This window comes from Macrobrachium rosenbergii, chromosome 3 (genome assembly GCF_040412425.1).
Source record: "Macrobrachium rosenbergii isolate ZJJX-2024 chromosome 3, ASM4041242v1, whole genome shotgun sequence".
Taxonomy (NCBI): domain Eukaryota; kingdom Metazoa; phylum Arthropoda; class Malacostraca; order Decapoda; family Palaemonidae; genus Macrobrachium; species Macrobrachium rosenbergii.
In genome coordinates, this window is record NC_089743.1 from 30,662,356 (window position 1) to 30,685,736 (window position 23,381).

Sequence of the window (23,381 nt, forward strand, 5' to 3'; positions counted from 1 at the left end):
TCTTGTTTTTGCACCTTATACACAAAGTTAACACCTTAAGAAACACTGGAATAAGAAACTAGCTTATTTTCCAGAATCTAGTTTCTTAAACATTGTCTTTACTTTCTATAATATTTCAGTATGACTATAACGACTTCATACTGTTTCTTTGAATTTTCATCAGAAATATAATTACACATCCAACCTTTCTCTCCTATGAAAACATCCAATTTGGGGACCCTTTAACCTGAATCTAGTTTGTAACGTGTAAGTTGTATGCCCTACTTATTTCTTTATCATCCACTAACTTGCAAAAGTACTAGAATCCACTGTCGAGCAATTTGATAGATGTGACTCAAATATTTACACAGAAGTACTTGTACTTACACGTTTGTGCCATAAAATACAAAATATACTTTACATGAATCCCAATTTACAAAGTATAATAGTTTCACATACAAAAAGGTATGCATATACAGTTCCTTAACAGATCATTCAAGTTTATCATTACTTTATATCTTATACTGAGTAAACTACAGTTACAATTATAATTACCTCAACTATACTCAGAGAGGATTCTAGTTTACCTCACTGCTGCTTCAACTTCGTTATCTTGATTATCATTTACACTAATGGTTTTTTCACTGCACTGGTACTTCAAGTTACAATTAACTCTCATGCAGTTCTCCAGCTTTCCACATTCAGACAAACCACTGAACAACATTCACTTTCATATAAACAGGTATTGTGTGGGATGGTGTGAAAGCACAATTAAATCTCTAGATAGTATTTAATGAACATCGATAATTTACTTGAAATCAAACTCAGTTGTCCAGAAAAATTTTGTAATCCTAGGTTTACAAATGCATTAACCTTAACTAAGTTATTTTTGTAGGACCCATAACAAGCCACTAGGAAAAAATAGTTTCTCCACAAAAATTACAGAAAGATAATTCTTACCTTTGACCATGTTATTATTGGGGCTGGAGTTCCTGTGGCTATGCAACGTAGTTCAGCATTTGTGCCTTGGTTTATTGTTTGTCTGTCTGGTTGGATGGAAACTGAAGGAAGGTTCCTGAAAATGTATACCACTATAAACTCACGTCCTACATTTGTTTTACTTAACTAACAAATCATAATTAGATAGATGAAATTGCTGTGAAAGATACAGCCTGACATCTTGAAAATAGATAAGACCTCAAAGAATCAGACTGTTTAGTCATATGATGAGAAGGTGAGGACCAGGTAGATCAGTAATTAGTACATATAAAAACACAAAGATGAAGACCCGGTGCAAGGCACCAACAATCATGGAAAAAGCCACACATGAAGATCGCATGAGGATTTAGGCGGAGAGTGAATAATGCAGCAAAGAATATCCAGTTCATATTCTCTGACATTGTAATGTGAAAATATGAAGTAAAAACATTAATAGTAATGATATATATAAATGTATGTATGTACGTACCTCAATATATCTATATATATATTCCGGGTGTTTCGAAATTAGAGTCCCCCTCCACAGAACAAATGGAAAGTTATGAAATTTTCTGCTATAGCCTATCTCCAAGTACATGATTTTAAGTTTCTATTAAGCTATTTTTCATTTTACATTTCTTGTATTTTCAGACTGAGTGACGGAGTTAGATGCAGCCATGGCTAACGACTCGGAGGAAATCAGATGGATTGACCGAATCCAGACTATAACCTTCACAGAGAACAGGGATGCTGGCACATCCTTCATTTCATGTTCCTGGATAGCTAAATACATTAAAAGAGATGAATCCTTTGTTAAAAGAAACTGGAACAAAAATCCATATGACTGTCATCGCAAAAAGAGTGAGAATCTTGGAAGGCCTGAAGTCCTTTCTCAGGAGTCAAGACATCATAGCTGAGGCAGTGGGTAGACCAAGAAAGTCTTTACGTAAATTGGCGCTTGAACTAGAAACAAGAAGGGGAAAGAAGAGAAGTTATGGTGCTGTATATCGTGAGTTGAAAAAATCTGGTATCAAGCCATTTCATGTTATCAGCAAGCCCAACATCACTCAGCAACAGAGAGAAGACCGTGCATGGTTTTGTGGTTCATTTCTTAAAGATTGGGATGAAGCTGGCTTTCTCCATGTTGCCGCATCAGATGAATTCTTCGTTTACACAGTCAGGAAGCCAAATCATAAAAATGACATCATTTGGGCTGCAAAGTTGGATGATATTAGCGATGACATGCGCTATCGCCAAGTTGTGAAATTTCCTGAATGTCTGGGAATTTTTCTGTTTCACAGCCAACCGGTTAATGTGGATCATCAAAAAAAAGGACAGTCATGGAATGGCGAATACTTCAGAGAAACTGTGCTTACTGGTGGAGTATTTCCTTTCCTGAAAGATCCTGAAAATGTGTTATCTGTCGAAGAAGTCACATTTTTGCATGATAAGGCACCATGTTTCAAGGCTCTTCAGACACAGGAGCTGCTTCGAAACAGTGGTATCTATTTCTTCTCGTCAAGTGAATTTCCAGGTAGCTCCGCTGACCTTAATGTGTGTGAAAACATTGGTAGTATCTTAAAGGATCGTGTTGAAGCAAAGAGAGGTGACCGAAGTGCTCAGGAAAATGGAGTTTGAGTCTCAGCTTTTTTGCAATTTGCTGAAATCATACCCCTCAAGAATACAGGCTGTGGTACAGGCAGATGGAGGCCACACAAAATATTAAATACTCAGAGAGAAACTTAAATAAATACCTGTTCTGAATTACTTTTGTTTTTGTCCATATCAATTTTAGTTTATGCTGTAGAGGGGGAGGGGCCTCTAATTTTGAAACACCCTGTATATATATAATATACTAAATTCAGAGTAATTTGTATTTCTCCTAGGATATGAACCCACACTTTCACAGATGGAATACTTAGTGTGTCATGGCAATGAGTACTCTGTTTATGAAAGCATAGGTCTGAATTCCCATCAGAACAAATATAAAGATATAAAGATATATATATATATATATATATATATATATATATATATATATATATATATATATATATATATATATATATATATATATATATATATTATATATATGAGTATTTCTTTGTATATACACCACATATGAACAGACCGTGTCTGTAGACTTCACTTGATAGTAACGCAGGGGACTCGGTAAGTTAGGTTGAAATTGTCTATTAATAATTTTTCATATATCAGGAGGGTAAGTATTCTCCGGGCACGGTTTTTCATAAGTTTTATTCTAACTCTACTATATCACACGGCCAGCCACCCTGGACTTAGAAATTTCTTGATGTTAGGAGAGGAGCTGTGACACAATCCTACCCAATTTGGTTTTCAAGTAACTCTGGCAAAAATTGATCAGAATGAACTCTGGACCTATGTTGAATAAAACTCCGCCTCCTTGAGGACGTCTACTTTACTCTTAATGGTTCAATCTTAACTCCCACTTTTGGCAAGGACAAATCAGGTCAATTTTGCTGACCTTTTCACTTCTTAGTCTATCCTCTAACTCCTCCTTCCTTTCTCACATCTTGGAGGTTTGTTATGTTTAGTCTTCAATTTACTTGATGACTCATCATTTTAAACTATCAACATCGTGTCTCTCTCTCTCTCTCTCTCTTTCATAATCCCGATCAGTGAATCTCATACTTATTCACTGCATAACATCACTGGTCACCTACCAGCATTGACTACAATGCAAGTAGATAACCAACTCAACTTGACTATAGTCAATTACTTCAATGTCAATGATTTCTATTAACAAGCAACAAATGCAAGAAATATTATAATGCATCATAGTGCTAACACAAACAACACAAGCATGAATTTGAATATCAAATACTCAAACTAAATGCAGAAAATTATGGCAAAGTAAATATATCAAATGCCTATTACTCTGGTTATCAATCATAAATTGCAAAAAAATAAAAAAATCAATCATCAAATGTTCAAGTGCAAGTCAATGGTAAACGCTATCACTCTCTAGGAAGGATTCTGTCCATCATGTCCTTGATTATGGTAAGCTTATTCAGTATCAATTTCCTGACAATCATAAAAGAAATGAAAGCAAACAGTACCAAAAGAATGACATTTATGAATGACAAGATGTTATGCAGTGAATAAGTATGAGATTCACTGATCGGGATTATGAAAGAGAGAGAGAGAGAGAGAGACACGATGTTGATAGTTTAAAATGATGAGTCATGGGACCAAGTAAATTGAAGACTAACCATAACAAACCTCCAAGATGTGAGAAAGGAAGGAGGAGTTAGAGGATAGACTAAGAAGTGAAAAAGGTCAGCAAAATTGACCTGATTTGTCCTTGCCATAAGTGGGAGTTAAGATTGAACCATTAAGAGTAAAGTAGACGTCCTCAAGGAGGCGGAGTTTATTCAACATAGGTCCAGAGTTCATTCTGATCAATTTTTAGCCAGAGTTACTTGAAAACCAAATTGGGTTTGTGTCACTGTTTCTCCTAACATCAAGAAATTTCTAAGTCCAGGGTGGCTGGCCAAACTGATATAGTAGAGTTAGAATAAAACTTATGAAAAACCGTGCCGAGAATACTTACCCTCCTGATATATGAAAAATTATTAATAGACAATTTCAACCTAACTTACCGAGTCCCCTGCGTTACTATCAAGTGAAGTCTACAGATTTCATATGTGGTAAACATAATACAAAGAAATACTCACGGCATAACATATATGTATATATATATATATATATATATATATATATATATATATATATATATATATATATATATATATATATATATACTGTATATATATATATATACAGGTACACATATACATACATACACATATGTATATATGCTACTTTGATGAAAATATATAAAATATCTCATCTTTAATCATATAGAGTGAAAAGTTTATATGTTGAAACTTGAGAAGTGGAATGCTACTATATTGTAGTTGGATAGTTCAAAAGACAGCAGAGAAAAAGTAACAAATGAAGACCAAATGCAATGTACATTAGGGATGAAGGGGCTTTGTACATATATTTATTACCGTCTACAATGCCACATGTCAGTCACTGTAATTAGCATGCAATTACTGATGATCACTGTTACACCTATGCTATGATGCAACTTTACCATGTGTTTGTTTCCTATTCTTAGTTGTCATATATCAGAGGTTGATTTGAAAGCTTTACTTACAGGTAAGGTATTTCAGATTCCATTATTCAATCTGAATTTTTTTGATAGGATTTTTGCAGTTTCTGGCTAAGTAATTACATACTTTTGTTGTTCACAACAATATCTTATATAGGTAAATAAGATGAACAGAATATAAGACCTCAACACATGCACAAAAAAGGGGTTTTAAGGTATTTAACCTGTACATTAGGAAAGTACAAAAATTAAACTGAAAAATACATAAAAAAGAAAAATAAATAAAAACAAACTCGTATAATCAAGTACAGCTGTACAAGCTTTTAAAATGTTACAAAAAATAACAGATAGTTAATTCTCCACCTTATGTATACTAAAAACATGACAACTTTGAATCACCATGCTGGAAGAATTAGTGAATGGCAACTGCTGTGCTAAACATCTACAGATAGATTTATCTCCAGTGAGGAAATAGTGGATAAATTTGCTAATTCAAACATAAAAGTGTGAGGGGTGAACTCTGAACTGTGTCCCCAATGCAACAGAGGGTGCCGTAAGATGTGCTCTGAATTACGAAATATATAATACTGTACCAAACGGGGGAAGAGAGGGGAGTTGAGAACCCTGCTGTTACAGATAGGCAGGTCTTAGAAGAGGTAGAGCACTTCTTTTACCTTGGGGACACACTACACTGTGAAGAAGTTGAAAGAGCAATAAAAATGACAGTAACTGCAGTATGGATGAAATGGAGAGAGAGATGATTTGACTACTGGTAAGTAAAAAGGTCCTAATAGTAGACAGGGCAAGGATTACAATGAGTACATATAGGCTGTACAGTACTACTTTAAGCAGCATAAACATAGGCACTGACAAGGAAAATGATGATGATTTTGAAAATGTTTGATGAAAAAAATATGATTCATGGGCAAAGTACACTGGGAAGATCATAATCGTATTAAGAATGAGGAGTTGGTGGAGAGATGTGGTATCTAGAGACTAGAAAAAAAATTGAAATCTCAAAGATGGACATGGTTTGGCCATGCGAAGAGAAGGTTTGAGTTGGTTACAAAGGTAATATAAATAGAAGTACTATGATGAAAACCTGTGGCTGTTGGAACACCCAAGAAATCTTGGAGGAAAAAAGACATAAGAAGTTCTAGACCTGTTGGAAGCTCAGGCAGAAAGAGCACACGACAGGACAGAGGAAAAGCTGACATAAAAATGTTTATGATGATGATGGAACAGGGAAATATTACTATGTTCATGAAACTCTACAGTATTGAAACAGTTTCTCTTAAATCTAATCTATCATTACTTTATATAAACAATTTACACTGTAAACAATCAATACACTATGCTAATAAAAAAAGAAGTGGTTTATTATGGTTTTTTTGAAAACCATTCCCTTTTCAAAAGGCTGTGCACAGCCTGATAAAATAACTAGATAAGAGGATTCTGAACAGAACTCTTAATTACAGTGAAGCCAAAATAAATACGAACATGTAGTACATTTTTGACGTTGCCGCTTTTCCCAGATTTGATTCAAAAACCCTTGACCCAAGTTGGAATGTAATGTAGATGTGGCAAAAATGCTGCCATATCTTCCTTTTACCAAATCAAAAAGGTTAAACACCTTGACACTATTGTTCTGCCTTTCTAACACTGAAGACATAAAATGAGCAAAAGACTGAGATTTTATGCCAAGTAAAGGATGATTTATAGTAAAAGAAAAAAAGCTGCAGTAAATGAAGATTTGATATCATACATTAAACTGTTTTGATAACAGGGATGAATAAGGATGATTTAGTTTCTAATCATCTAAATGAATTATACAAATGACCAATATCTACCCCAGATTCACTGATGAAAAAAAAAATGATACAATGCAATGAAAAAAAATACTATTATTGGCTCCTCAAGTGATGGCAGATTGTCAGTAAGTCGGCCTTGTCCAGGAACGGCCTCTTTCTTCTGGAAAGGCCATGGGAAAGATAAGTTGGATTTTATGACTGGATTAAAGAACCCTGAATCAAATGATGCAGATTAACTGTAGTGGGATTATAAGTCAAGAAGTAGTTTGGCAACATAGCTAATGACAACCATGTTCGTAGTAATTTTGGTTTTACTGTAGTTTTCAGATTCTGGAGCCAAAATACTGTTGAAAATTAGGTATACAGTGTGATTCCAAACAACACTAAAAACCTTCAAGCTACATATTTGTAGACTTTGCAATCGACATATAAAAAAAACCTGTAGTTACTGAGGTTATTTACACATTTGGGATGATAACATGGATGACAATACAGTGCTAGTGCTGCACTTACAAGATTGTGTCATGATTGTTAGGATATCAAAACCTAACAGAAACTTTTCCTGAAACTTCTACATTTTCTTCATTCTAATGAAAGTTACATTTTTGCTAGGTTAAGATTTAAGAACTCACTCGAGTGTATCCAAGGGATTACAATTCTGCATTTTATTCTTTCAAAATTAAATAGTGTTCGTTGCAACTTTCTGGACAGCATGCATAAAGAGTAACACTAAAAAAAATCTAAATGAGATTTATTTATATAATCTCATATATATATATATATATATATATATATATATATATATATATATATATATATATATATATATATATATATATATATATATATATATATATATATATTAACTGCTTCAAAGGAAAATGGTAGACACCAATTTATACTCACACATATTCAGTCACAGTAATACGAGTGCTTGATTCTTCATACCGGCTGGTTCTATCATCTGTGATTCGACAAACATATATACCAGAGTCGACGGGGCGTGCATTAACAATCTGGAGCTCACCATTTGCCACCACTGCTTGCTATAATGTATAAAATCAAAATAAACTTATTAGATAAAATATATTTTCAAGATGAAATATATAAATCACATTTGTATGTACTGTACACACATACATACATACAAACAAGAAGTTAATGCCACATTCTTGTATTAAGTACGAAATCAACTGATGAACTCACTCAATAAATGCCTGTAAAATGCCTTAGTCATAAACATACATAAAACATTTTCATGTATAATGTATTCATTCATGCTATAGTACTGAAGCCAACTTAGTAAAAATATCACATATTCAAAGTCACCAAAAACATAATGACAAAAAGAAAGAGAAAGGGAAAGAAAAAAGAAAGAGGCTGACAGACAGGCAAACATCATAGATGTTCATATAAAATCACCAACATGTTATGAACTACAGGTTTGATAACAGTTTATTGTGGAATATTTCCATTACCATAACTTACCACAAAGTATCACCACATAACAGAAGAGAGAGGAAAGAGAATTACAGACCGACAAATATTCAATACGACTGCTTAAGAAAACAACAACGGACATGTTATAGACACATGAACTGAGAAAACTTCATGTAAACTAATTTACACCACAGTATATTGACAATTTACAAAGGGATATTGCCTATGTAAATTCTTCCAGTAAAAAAAAAAAAAATAAAACATGAGGGAGAGCAAGAGAGAACACATAAAAAAAATTTATGTATAATTACTGAATTACAAAGGTAGTAAGGGCAGATTATTAAGGGGCATTACTTTTACTATGATACTATAACAATTTAAGCTAACTCGCATACGCCTAATGCTGAGCTTGATTGCCTGTTGGAAGAGGGGTATCAGAACAGTATTCTCTCTCTCTCTCTCTTCTCTTTCTCTTTCTCTTTCTCTCTCTCTTTCATACTCTATCACCACCTATTCACGTACCTAGCATGGAAACATGGAAAAATAAGAGATAAAAAATATATAAAAGTGGAGAATGATTTGGTCTTCTTGAAAGGTGATGTGATTAGACTTGTATGACTCAAGGGAACGGCACACTGAAGATGGTGATTTTAAAGTTTGAATACAAGCACAGTGAAGAAAACAGAAAGGGACACACAAATATATACTGTATATATTAGCTGACCAGCCTGGTGCTGCCTTGGAAAACTCAGAATGACAGTTTACGGGTAGGGGAGGGAAGAAGGAAGGGTGAGGGGGAGGGAAGGGGAAGGGAGAGGTGAGGGAGAAGGGTAGGGTGAGGAAGAAGGGAGAGGGGGAGGGGGGCGGAGGGGAAACAAGGAAGAGGGACGTGGTAGGGGAGGGGAGGACGAGAAAAAGATAGAGGGGGAGGGAAGGGGAAGGGGAAGTTACGTTTCTCTATCAGAAAAGAATAAAAAGCATCTCCACTGAACAAAGACTTTAAGTAAAAAATATTGTATTTCTACACGTCGTACTCAGGTGTGTGTCTGTCTGTGTGTGTGTGTGTGTGTGTTTTGGGGAGAAAGAAAGTCTGCCTCCATTGCAACAAGACAGACCTTATATTAACTGCGTGAAATGCACTGCATGGAAAATCGGAGGAGAGCTGTGCAAGGACCTGTCTTCAGCAAATTGCACAAATTTGGATGAACTGACAGGTAAACCTTATCATGAATACCCAGCCTTAGGTATGTAGTAAAGTCTTTTTGCCAAACCGCCCAATAATTTCACGATGTTACATATGTTGTTCTGATTGCATCCCATACGATTTTCTGGAAAAAACGTGTACCTCTTTGAGAAATGTGAACACCTGTTGCACTGAAGCACATGGCAATTGCATCATGTTTAAGAATGCACTGCTCTGATCACATATTGTTCTAATGCATCAGTTTTTGCCCCAAAAAATTCTACTCAGTAAGTGACGCCATCTTCCTTTTTCTAGAACTTTCTCTCGTATCTCGTTCCCAAAATGCCTTAATAATGATGTCATCTGACTGTTCATTTCCTACTAGAATCCTAAAGTTTATTCATTCTGCTTTCTCTCTCTCTCTCTCTCTCTTTCTCATAAAATATTTGTGTGGTCACAGGTATTAATCTTAGCTTCTGAGGTCTGAATGTAGGAAAAGTGTAACGGTGCCTAACAAAAAAGTGTGTTTTGTGAATCTCAAGCAGCTGCATTTTACGTGATTTTGCAAAAGTTTTCACAGGCTTGTGTACGGTAAAGTGAATTTTACTTATTATTCCCATGGTATAAGGTATATTGAGAGAATTTTTGCCTAAGTGACATTATTATTGTTAAATCTTTTGTGTGTTCTTATGTTTGCAATCTCTTGATTTTTCACATTTTATATATATTGGTGATTTAACATTTATCTACTTAGCATTTTAAATATTTCTTGATAATTTAACATTGCATACTTGATTTAATTTTCATTTACTAAAATTTTCTTTTCAAATCTTGAGTAATTCTTGATATTTTAAATTTTGCTTGATTAATTTAATTTACTAATAAATTAAAGTTTTGTGATTTAGTTTTGTTCAATAATTTAACTCAAGAATTAATTCAATTCTGTGTTGTTTTCAAGTAATAGTAATTTTTTTAGATTGTGAATTCTAATTATAAATTTTGAATTTAAAAATAAATTTTTATATTTGAAATTTTTAAAAACAGTATTTCATTTATTGACCACCAGTGAACAGGATTGTGTGCATATGGTAAAGTGATAAACATGTTTTGTTCCTTTTTTTTGATGAAGTGAGTTAAGACCAGGGAAACAGTTAAAGTTGTTTGATGGTGTGATGCCCTTTTGTTCTAGTACATTTCTTGTTAAACTGTTGATACCTCACACTTGTTTTGATAAACTCAGTTTAATTTTTCATATGATTAATAAGCTTTTTAAGGGATCACTCTTACCTGTAGAGTACTCAGTCATAATTTTTATTGTTATGAGAATTCAGGTATCTGGTTGAAGTGAAGTAATCTTTGGATTCTGTGATTAGTTGTGTAATAACCAGGTATTGGTACACATCATGACAATATACATACATATATATATATATATATATCATATATATATATATATATATATATACAGTGAAACCTCGTTTTAACAGACTAATGGGGGAGAAGGTCGTCCGTTAAAGACAATTGTCTGTTAACCCTTAAATGCCGAGCCTCTATTTACAAAAGTGCCTGTCGTATGCCGACGGCGTTCGGGAGTTAGCGCCGAAGCGGAAAAAAAGTTTTTTTCAAAAAATCACAGCACGCTTAGTTTTTAAGATTAAGAGTTCATTTTTGGCTCCTTTTTCTGTCATTGCCTGAAGTTTAGTATGCAACCATCAGAAATGAAAAAAAATATCATTATCATATATAAATATTGAAATATATGACAGCGCCAAAAAAATTTCATATATAATTGTATACAAATCGCGCTGTGAGCAAAACAGTTAAAGCTAATGAGTTACTTTTTTTTTGTATTGTACACTAAATTGCGATGATTTTGGTATATAACAAACTGTAAAACGATAAAAGCAACACAGAGAAAATATTATCACAAAATGATGCATGAATTTGTAATGCGCAGACATAAAAAAAAAGTTTTTTTAAAAAATTCACCATAAATCGAAATGTTGTGCTAGAGACTTCCCGTTTGTTGCAAAATGAAGGTAATTGATTGAATATTACTAGACTGTAAGTGTTTTAGCTTACAATTGCAGTTTTCGACCATTTCGGTCGAGTTAAAGTTGACCGAAGGTCAAATTTTTTCTATTTATTGTGATTTATATGAAAATATTTCAAAACTGATAACAGCTACAACCATGAGTTATTTTTTGTTATATTCTACATGAAATTGCGCGCATTTTCATATATAAAACTTTATGTAACGGCTATTAGAAAAACTGTGCAAACATTACGACAAAGTGACGAAAGAATTTCTGATATTTTCGGCCGAGTTACCTGTGCCCAGGTAAATAAATTAGTCAGTACAGTACCCACTTCTGTCTCTTTGACCTCGCATTGGCATATCTTCATAATAAATAGCCTATTCAAAGAATAATTCCATAACAATGAAATCAACTTTTATCTATGTGAGGCCATCTGACAAAATGTAAACATCGAGTTTTGGTTGCGCACACAGCAATCTTTATTTTTTGGTAACCTTTCAGAAATTTTAATGACAGTGTAATTGCAGTAGTAATAACATTTAGGATAACATATTAATTTTTCATTAAATATTCATTATCATTTTGGTGGCAAATAATTGTTTGAACAATTCAATCATATGAAAGATAATTATGTACGATAATTATCATACATTACCGTATTGTTATGGGTTTGTGATTGGTGATGAAACGTAAACAAAACAATGGTTTCCCTTTTAGGCGAGGTGTGCAGGAAAAACATGATATAGAATCAGCTTTGTTATTTCGTTTATTTTGAATTTCTAGGGATATAGTAAGGAAAACAGCATTTGTGATAACATCATCTTTACATAATCAGTATTTCATAAGATACCAGTTGTTGAAGTCTAGCCTATACACAGATGGTTTTGTAACAGTCATCTTATACCATCATCTTATACTACAGATATGAGATAAATTCATGAAAATTTGCCATAATTTTGGACCCTGTCTTATCTAAAGGTTGTCTTATACACAGGAATACACTTTAAGTTCCAATTTCGAACCAATGCTGACGTTCGTGCACGAGTTGATGTAAACAACAACAGCCACTACCCTTGGCTGGATTTTGTCTGTTAAATCTGATGTTCTTTGGTTCCGGGTCCATTAAAGCAAGGTTTTACTGTGTATATATATACTGTGTGTGTATATATTATATATATATATATATATATATATATATATATATATATATATATATCTAGCTGTACGGTAAACCCCTGTATCCATGGGGGATGCGTACCGCACCTCTGCAAATAGCTAAAATCCATGAATACTTAAAACCCCTCTAAAAACACTTAGAACTGCCTATTTTGATAGTTTAAACACGAAAAACCGTCTAAAAATTTTTATACCTGAGTATTTTATTAGTTTTATCACAAAAAGTTCATTTAGTCATGAAAATATGAAAATACAGTAATTAGTGAATATTTCTCAGTGAAAAATACTACAAATGGGCGAATTTTCTGCAAGTAATGGGTAGATATGTTCCACAGAGAAATCCGCGAATACGTAAGTCTGCGAATAATGAGTACACAAATATAGGGGGTTTACAGTACTATGCCCCTGACTGCATCTTTCTCAGTGCAACCATGTCTATGGGCTTACCTGCACCAATAAGTAAATATGAAATAAAATTACACAAATATGGATGGGTGTGCAGAGCAAAGGTGAAAGCACAAAAAATGCCTATGCTTAATCAAGCAAACTAGTTGTGTATATTATGCATGCTGACTGGTGCAGTGAGAATATTGTCTGCTGATAGGTTTATTGATGAAGAGGTTTTTGTTCTCTCTGCTGAGGTTAATGACGTTTGCTCTATGGAATATTATTGGTTCTGCACAAGAGAAGCTCTTGCTTTCATTGGTGTTTTGTGTGATCTGCTAGGGGTCATGTTTTCTTTGAATGTGTGTGTATTATGTGTGTGCTGATGGCATCATCACCTGCTAATTGGGAGAAAACTATGTTATCCTTGCCACAAAGTTGGAAATTTTTGACTACCTAGAAGCTGGTGGACTAGGTCAAGGGTAATTGCACGATACAGTATCCCAAAGACAACCTTGCAAGACATCATACACTTGGCAGATAAGCTGCAGTCAAACGTGCGAAAAGTTGTAAACAAAAACTGTTATTTGTTATTGTTATTTTTATATATGCTAGCATTGGTATCATGAAGGAAAAGTTGATGAGAAAATATCTGTCAGGAATCAAGCAATTTAAGTGATCTTGTGTTTGATGACATTTGTTACTTGATGATGAATATGTAGCTTTGGTTTACTAAGCTTTTGTGACAAAGTCCTTGAATGAAAAATTTTAGTTGTTGTGCCATATCATTTGGTTGTTTTATGTTCAACACACTTATTACACAAAAACAATATGAATAATTCTTATTTCTTTGGATTCCATACAATATTTTAAAGTAGTTATATATTCATAAGCTAGCCATGGTTACAGTAAGCTTTGCAAGTGGCCTAGAGGCAGTATAGTTTATGTTAGCCTAATCGCTATTCCTCTGTCTGCCCTTTGGAAGTATTTGCAGACCCCCTTGGATGGGGTTAATGTGTATATTCAAATGAAGACAACTGATGTAAGTTCTTACTATAACTTAATGAAACAAATGTTTCTCAGATTATCGATGATATGAGACAAAACGAAGCACTCTAGATTAAAATGTGAGTACTGTGCATACTTTAGAAGAAAAAATGGTACAGGCATACTGGACAATGGACAATTTAAAATTTATTGCTTAATGGACTACTGTTTACTGGAAAGTTGTGAACTGATCTAATGGCAAAATCTGGAAATTAAATTTTATCCCTACCAATAATAATAGGAAGAATATCTCCAGTTTTCATATACAGAATAATTTAACAAGGGTTTTTTGTACTATAATGAATTAAGCTTTGAGTTGAACATATACCAAATGACTGAGGGACAGAATTGCACTTTAAGTGTTCTTTCCAAGTGTCCAAGTACAGTATACAGAGAATTATTTCTAAGTCTAGCATTACTCCTACAAATGAACAAATTTTCAAAACATTACCGATGGCAATGGTCCAGCAAGTCTACTCCAAGTAATTGTCACTGATCTTGGAATGGCAGCCGTGCAACTAACACGAACAGTCTCTCCTGATCGAACTTCTACAATTTCTCTGGAAACCTGTTTCAGGAGATAATAAAAGTAAAGAAGTTATTGAAAACCATAAATAAAATGTTTCTGAATGTAGCCATACTTATTCAGTAAGCTCCAACTTTTGTTTCATCTATCTCCATCACAAAACAACATCCTGTGTTCAGTTCATAACAATATACATTAATTACCTGAACAACGAGTGGTCCACCAGGTATGGGTGATGGTACGGGTGCTCGGTCGTCTGGTACAATGTTAATTATAATTCTTGCGTAATCAGTTCCTTGACTATTTGATGCTGTACAGTAATATTCACCTGATACATCGGTTTGTGCACTTCGGAATATCAGAACACCATTTTGAGCAAATACCTGTAAAAAAACCAAATTTTTCAAAGTAATTCATATTTTTCTTACATGTATAAACCAAAGCCTTTCAAGTGGCAAATATCTTTTAAGCATAGCTGAATGGATGAATGAACATAATCACAAGGGTAACCATGTGGTGGTGCTAGTGAGACAGTGTGAGTTTCAGCACTGTCATGCACGTAAGCCTCCAATTGATCTTTCGGATGAAGGCCCAAGCAAGGTGGTAGAGGTGGGATACAGTACTACATTAAAAGGCTTTGGTTTGTATACCTAGGAAAAATACAAATTACTTTGAAAAATTTGGTATTGATTCCTACAGGGATACAAAGCAATGCCTTTTAATTGGAGCACTCTTTTTAGGTGGGTGGTGTCCTATAAGTAGCTGAGGAATACATTCCACCTATAGGAAATTTTCTTGGGATAAACATCCATAAGAACATTATTCATACAAAACCTTTACACTCTGGTGAAAAGGAGACCAGCGAAATAAAGTCCTTGGCAGATAAGAACTCCCAAAAAAGGGAGGAAATTCCTCAGAACCACATCACAAACCACGGGGACCAATGCATTGGCAGGCAGTACACCTTGACTACTACTAAGTAATGGGATTGAGAAAGCAAGATAATCCCAGTAGTAAATACAAAGTAATGAGTCACATTAGGTCCTATCACATCGCCTTCCTCTTTGTATAAGGAGGTGATGAAAGGAGATACATTCTAGGCTAACTAAAATTGGATGCCTGTTACAAATCTTACTTATGTTCAGCATATACTTGACCTGGTTAGTGCTCTGAAAGGAAAGGGAAGGAACACACACACCACATCTGCACTTCCTGGATGACAACTTGGTGATATACTCAGACAAGATACTTTTCTGTCTAAAAGGCACTTGGAACCTAAGGAAAAGGTGTCCAAGGTGTGAGTGATACCCTCATACACAGTAGAATGAGGTAAAGGTAGTCTGTCTATGCTAGGCTGCTTCCCTCATTACCTGGGAAAACAAGAGGTTCTTATGGAAAGTAAGTGACAGGCCCAAACCTCTGACTTTGAGTTCTGGAACGAGATGAGATAGAAGACAAATCCTTAAATGTCCTTTATACCCTCTGAATGACTTCATGAAGCCAAAAGGGGATAGTGATCTCTTACAACACTGTTTATGTTTGCCAGTGCTAATGAAAAGTCTCCTGCATTCTAGTCTGAATGCACAGGACCTCTTCACATAATATTTGACAGCTCAGACTGGGCAAAAAAGTACTTCATCAGGGTTGCCACCAATGAAATTTAAGAGGGAAGGGATAGAGAATATCTTGAATCTATGATCAGAAATGGAAGATTCTGAGTTTTGGTTATAAACTCAGGAACAAAAGAGAATGAGAGCTCTGAGCAACCCCTCTGAGTGCCAGACAAGATACGAAATGCAGTACAATTCACCCAATTGTTTTTGCTGAGACTAATGCCAAAAGAAAAATAGTCTTCATAGCGAAATGTTTGTTGGAAACTGATGACATTGGCCCATAGGGAGATACAGTAAGACCTTACAGAACCAGAGTGCCATCTCATTCTGGTGGGTGAATTCCAAAGGAGGCCAAGACCTGATAGGCATGGACAATTCCACAAAAGTGGAGAGATCCAACCCCTTCAGTTTAAATAATGTGAGAAGGCAGAGCAATAACCTTTCACTGCTGAGACTGAAATAAAGTTCTCAGAGAAGAAACATCAGGAAGTCTGTTATTAACTGATTAGAGGCTCTGAGAGAAGTACCCTTTCTGTGACACCAATCAAAAAATGACCAACTTTCCTTGATAGACACTGGTAGGTGATCTATGGAGATATGCTGACAGCTCCAGTGCAATAACTGCTTAAAAATGTTCTAATTGTCACAAGAGATTCTAGAGGGGGAAGAACTTTCCAAAGTCATAGGTTCCATGGGGGGTGGGGGGCAGAGAGAAGTTGAAGCAGACATTTCTTGAGCCCTTATCTCTGTTAGAACTGGTATCCAAAGAGACTAGAGCCGACTGGGATCAAGCACTGATTATGCAGCTTTTCACTCGAAGATGAGAAGAAACTCAAGCATAAGAGGTAGAAAGAATCAGTTTACTCTGTCTCTCTCTTTTTCAAGAGAATGCCCTAGGGAATCACATACGAAGCCTGATCACCTCCTTCCACCAGAAGAGGAGGGGTTGAGAGGGAGAGTCCCCCACATCCTCTTGACTGGAACTTCTCAGGCACTACATACTTGTGGTACCTCTCCCCACTCGCACACAACTCCCTTGAGGAGCGAAGTGGAGAGGGGTGATGATAACCCTCCCCACAACCTGTCATGAAACCAAGCACGAGGAGAGAGAGCGTTCAAAAGATGAGGAATGATTCCTTCCCTTCTGTCTACTGGAGCGAGTGTGACAGCAATGTCTACATAATGGCCCATGTCTTGAAGAACTGTCATGGCTATGCTTCATGAACGGAGAAGACCATTTAGAATTCCTACCAGAACTCTTTTTACTCTTCTTCCTTTTTCATCTGCCAAAGTGCCATGAAGATAATGATGAAAGAGGTGATGATGATAAAGAGGAAGAACATCTTTTCTTTTTATCATGAACTCAAAGAGGAAAATACCATGGAGGTATGCTTGTTTTGAGGACAGCTTCAAGTGACTGTTCACTCTGTCTGACAACTGCTGGCACTGAGCAAGCCATGTATTCAATGGAAGCATGACCATCAACAGGAACTACCACAGCAGATTAATTCCAAGACAAGGTTTTGTCTACCAGACAAAAAATGAAAAATTTCTTGGGTGGGGAAGAGTTAATCCTCAGCTCGTAAGAACTCTTATTAGAGGGTAAGGGAAAAGAAGATAACAAAAGAAAGAATCCCACATAATCCACCCACTTCACAGACCAGGTAAACTCCCTGACAAAGATGTGAAAACCTCGTCCTTACCTCCCTTCTTACTAAACCTTTTCCACTGAGAAGTAGCCCAATCCACACATTCCTCACATGAAGAAAAATGGACACAGACTTTACTTCAACCATGAGAACAACACTTATGTCGTTCTACATTCTACATATATAGGAGACATGAAACAGCCTCATGGCCAGCCTAGACCCTCATACCTCTGCTACTCTCGTTTATTCTCCATGGGAAAAAAACATTCGAGACAAAATGAGGACAAAATAAAATATAAAAAAAAACATGAAAAAACAGAAATAAAAGAATGTAAACTAAGATGCACTCATTCAACATGAGGTGACAGTGGGAGCACCTCATATAATGGGGGTCGAAAGATCAACTAGGGGTTTACACAGTAGGCTGGAACCTATGCCATCTCATATTGCAACTACAGTCATTCTGCTGTTCAGCTATACATTAAAGATATTCTTCACTTAAAAGGCATGGGTTTATATCCCCATAGGAACAAATATGGAATGAAAATAGGGCTAAACAATGAGAATTAAAGCTGGTTTCATTCTTTGATATACTGTATCAAGTAGCAAAATGCACTTTCTCATCAGCACCCTCAATTTTTACTAAATGACTTCTGATCACGATTAGGATATGTATAAATCAAGGCCCTAACTATTTTCCTCTATACAGGAATATGTATATTCTTCTGACATTTCTCATAAATGAAGATCCTTGCTCAGTACAATGTTTACTTATGTTTAAAAATTTCCATAAAAATACAGTACCTTTAATCTACAAGCTTCACAACTGCTTGCTTTTACTTAAATCAATTAGTTACTGTTAATTTATGCTAATAAATTTAAACATAACTCATTAAATTAATTTATACTAATAAATTTAAACATAACTCAATCTATACCCAGTCTTGATGAAAAAACTTACTGGAAGAATATTAATTGTGGTTCATAAAAAATTACAATGAAATTGCAATTGTAAGTTTAAATATTTTCAAGAAAATAAGAAAGTTTAAATATAATTTGCATTCTCTCTAGGATTAAACATACGCTTTCATAAATGGAGTTAAGTGTGCCTTGCACGAGTAACTCCATTTAAGAAAGTGTACGTTCGTACCCAGTCAGAACAATAAGTATTTGCATTTCAATTGCTTGTTCACCCTGGTAATTCATGTTTATAAGAAAAACAAAACCATTAACTTTCTACGAAAAGGTTCTTACACTTGGAATACATTAAGTCAGGTGCTACAGAGATCAATAAACTTATCAAAGGAGCTACAGTTATGGTTACTGAGAAAGACCTGTAACGATAAATTCTTTTAAATGCACAAATTCATTAACAAACTTGAGTCCTGATGACCAAACTTAGGAATGTGTGACTTCACCTAAGCCAGAAACCATGATAGTCAGTAGTTCTCAGAAGTGATACCACATGATTTCACAGAATTTGTCATAAGTCACTAATTGCCAACCCTGACAGGTTTCATAAGTATGAAATCTAGTACAGTACATATATATGATAAAAATTAAATTTTTCACTAAATACATGAACCTTATGTACAGTGTTTCAAACTGTTTATCCTGTGTTTTGTGCATTTTAGATCATTAGCGTTGGTGTGCTGAAGCAAACGATTGGTTTTTGTATTGCCCTGGGCCCCTTTTATATAACAATTAAAGGTCGGATATTTGGGTTTTGACAAGTTGGGAATCAAAAACAGTGGGCTGCACCAACAGGAAAGGTCTAAAATATATAGACCATAAGTTGAGCATTCAGAAAATACATGGGTCATGTCCTTAATCAGTATCAGTCACAAAACATACTATACAGGACAAAAATGCCACAAGGCCAATTACAGTGATGCCTGATTTCTTATTTTTTTAAATTAATTTTTTTTATAATCATGTAACAAATTTTTGGGTCTTTTCATTAAATGTGTCATGTTGCTGTAAATGGTTCCAAATATGCATTATTGTTTAAATATTTTTATGAATAAAAATATTTCCTCTTTTTATTTTGATAAGTTGGTAAAGATAATTAAATGATTTTGAAAAAATTTATTAAACACTATTAAAAGAATCTTTGCATTTTCTGAAAAGTAAAATTGTTTGTATTATAATTCTTTAGTCAATAACTTTAAAAGCATGGTTTACTCACAAATATTCATCTATATGTAAGTCAGTGTTAATGTTAAGATTTTGTTCATCCTAGCAAGTTGAATCAGCACTACCAATCTCACCATACTGTGCTTTGAGCTAAATAGTAATGATTTTTGTTGATATAAAAGAAACTTCGGTATCTAATTAATTTGAACCAGTTTACAAATGATGATAATGCCTGAAAGGGATCAAATATATCCACCCAAATATTAGTGAAATGGCTAAACCTAAGAATTCACAAGCTTACTGATGTATAGAATTGAAAATTGAAAAACAGCCAAGTTTAAAGGTACCTGGCAACTGTAGGACACATAAGGCACATTATGTTGCATCACTTTTGTGCAGTGCTTTATCTCTTTTCAAAAATAAAAAAAATACATTTTACGGTAAACCAGAGTTCTTTACCTAAAATTAAAGAGCATCAAGACTTACATTGAATGGCAATCGATCTCTGTTGGGCCCATATGACCATGTGACTTGAGGACGAGGACTGCCAGCAGCAGAACAACGAACCTCTAGAGTCTGACCTCTTCTCACTTCTACAACTTCTCTTGGCTCTTCAATTCTGACTCGAGGGGCTCCAGGTTGAGCTGTTTCACCTGAGGCATAAGGAAAGACAAAATCACATCACTTTCAAGAAAAAGTAATTTCTTAACATGCTGACCACATTAAAAATTTTTGTATCATTACAGCAGCCTATGCATTTCCCAGAAACAAATACAAATGCATCCTATTTTCTTGTATTGCTATAACGACACACTCCAGTATAATTACTGTAATGTACTATTATTGCACTTGATATGTAAAGTCAAGAGGACCTTATCCTTTACACAAATCTTGCTTTCATTACCTAGAATTTCAACTTTTCAAGTATTCAAAAAATGACAGAACGGCCTCAATGCAAAAAAGCTTATTCAAAAGAATGTCCAACTTGAAAGCTTCAACTTGACTTTTCTTCAATGTTACCTGTTCACTGTAATATCCTATATTAAAATGGTAGAAGGCCTAGTTTTCAAGATGCAGAGTCATTTCAACATTCTAAAAGCACTTACAAAACATGAATATTACAAATGAAGAGTAATAACCATTTTCAAGCTATTGAAATAACAGTTGATGTTCACACTCAGACATACCATCTAAAGTGTAGAGATATGGTAGCTAAAAAAATCTGATATAATTTTCATCGCTTAAGTCTGATAAACATATTGATGCATAACAAAACCACATACACAAGTAGCTGACATTCAACTGTATTCTATTACTAATCTATTGAACTTGGTTCTTCAAATAATCAGCAACAAAAATATACAAAAACACTATCCATCAGTCAATGCTTTCAAACAAGCACAAATTGCTATGGAAATAAATTACTTGCAAACTCTTCCCACAATAATAAAAACCAGCCAATTACAAAAGCACTTGATATAAAAAATGAAACTTCTAAAAACACTGCACAATAACATAAGAACTGTATAATTCTCACATGCATTAACACCATATAAATCTATTTAATTTTGTTCCCTATTCTTGTCATGTATTTGGGCTTGTAAGCCAAGTCACTGAACAAAACTTATAAGACAGATCTTTTGACTGAAACATCAGAGACAGTAATCCATTCCACCTCATGTGTCTTAAATTCCAAGACAACCTTAAACATGAAATTACCATTCTCAAACACATGTACAGTACATGTTTTTAAACAAAATATTCACTACCCAAAGACTTCTATTATATTGTATTATATTGGCCAGTGGGTTAAGAATAGTATAAAGATGACTGGGATAAGGTCTGTTCTATATCAACCGTGTACGTAGAAAATTGAATTATATCAAAATATCACATTTTATAAAATGTTGTGAGTACAGCAAATATCAAATGTTCATTGATGATGATGATCAAGAAACCATATACAGTAATAAAATTATTTATATTTTTAAATCTCCTAACAGAAAGAAACAGAAACTTCTTGGACCTTCAGTTCAGACCAAAATGTGTATGATGTGATTAGAACACTAACCAGAAATACCTACACACACACAAAATGGAAAATGCTGGAATTATTGACTAAAAGTGCTCAATACTTCAGCATTTATAACTGGTATTAATTTTTCTTAACTTTCTTTCTGTCTGACAATTATTATTAACTGACTGAAGCACAGCAGTATGCAGCATTTTGGTTAGGGCCTGGTTAAACATAATAGGCGTCCCCTCTTTTCCTTTCTTAGGTGTGTTTTTTCTACCCCTATTTCTCTGAAGATGAGGATACAGATCATGCTATTTCTATGTATTTCCTTTGTCAAACATATTTTGCTAAATAAAATTTTTTAGCTCTATAATGATTCAAGTTTCCTGTAAACAGTCCTGGACCTATATCCCCTGGACCTGATTAATCTCCTGAAACTTGCAGTCTCAAATGAATACCACCTCTTTAACAGTAACAAATCTAGGTACATTATGTGCTGAAAAATTCTGTCTACTTAGGACTCAAAAAACTTGGATTTTGTTACGTAATATCTGGACTATAGTTTCTTAAATTTCCTCAACCACTTCCAAATCTACTATGTCTGGTCTTAGAGAGGTGTTCCCTCTCCTTTTTTCAACTGCTCCTGCTTGGCCTTCAACTGCCATCTTCTCATCAGGACAAGTTGCAGGACCAGTAAGGTATCTGCACCATCCTGGGCATTCCATTAGTTAAGACTCTTCTGCACATACCTTGTCAAATTAAAAAGCCAGGAATCTTCATAACTAGAAAATGGAACCCATTCTTATTCATCTAGGAGGACCTATATGGCCCAAAAATACTTCTCAAAAAAATTTAATATAAAGGTGTTCTGGCTCATCTGCCCAGATCTAAAAATGCAGTTTTTTGTACTATCTGTCTGGTAGTTGTTTTTATAAAATTAGGAAAAGGCAGAGTTCTATGGTAGAGTATAGCTCGAAGCTGTTTGATGCACCTTCAAATTTGGTCGAGACATTGAGAGGCTCGGACTGGGTAGATGGTGGTTCTATTTCGTTGGAGAATTTTCAAAGTTACTGGATTTCTCGTGGTTGTTGAATGACGTGCCAGACGCAAGTTAGCAGCTTTGATAGACCAATAGCAGCTGATTCTGACGAATCTCTTATTTTCTTGCAATTTAGGAAGAAATTGTCAAAATCCCCGATGGTAGATAACACATTTTTCAATGGGATGCCTAATTCCACGACAAT

General features: G+C 34.7%; 1 protein-coding gene across 1 annotated transcript in view; it reads right to left on the minus strand.

The window, feature by feature from the left end:
- Positions 1-23,381, minus strand: part of trol (terribly reduced optic lobes) — a 1,293,721-nt gene that overhangs the window by 145,485 nt on the left and 1,124,855 nt on the right. The window contains exons 94-98 of the mRNA XM_067129897.1: positions 20,607-20,773; positions 14,926-15,105; positions 14,648-14,764; positions 7,834-7,973; positions 940-1,054 (exon numbers count right to left, since the gene is read on the minus strand). Coding sequence (XP_066985998.1) covers positions 940-1,054; positions 7,834-7,973; positions 14,648-14,764; positions 14,926-15,105; positions 20,607-20,773 — 719 coding nt within the window. The remainder of the gene's footprint in view (positions 1-939; positions 1,055-7,833; positions 7,974-14,647; positions 14,765-14,925; positions 15,106-20,606; positions 20,774-23,381) is intronic.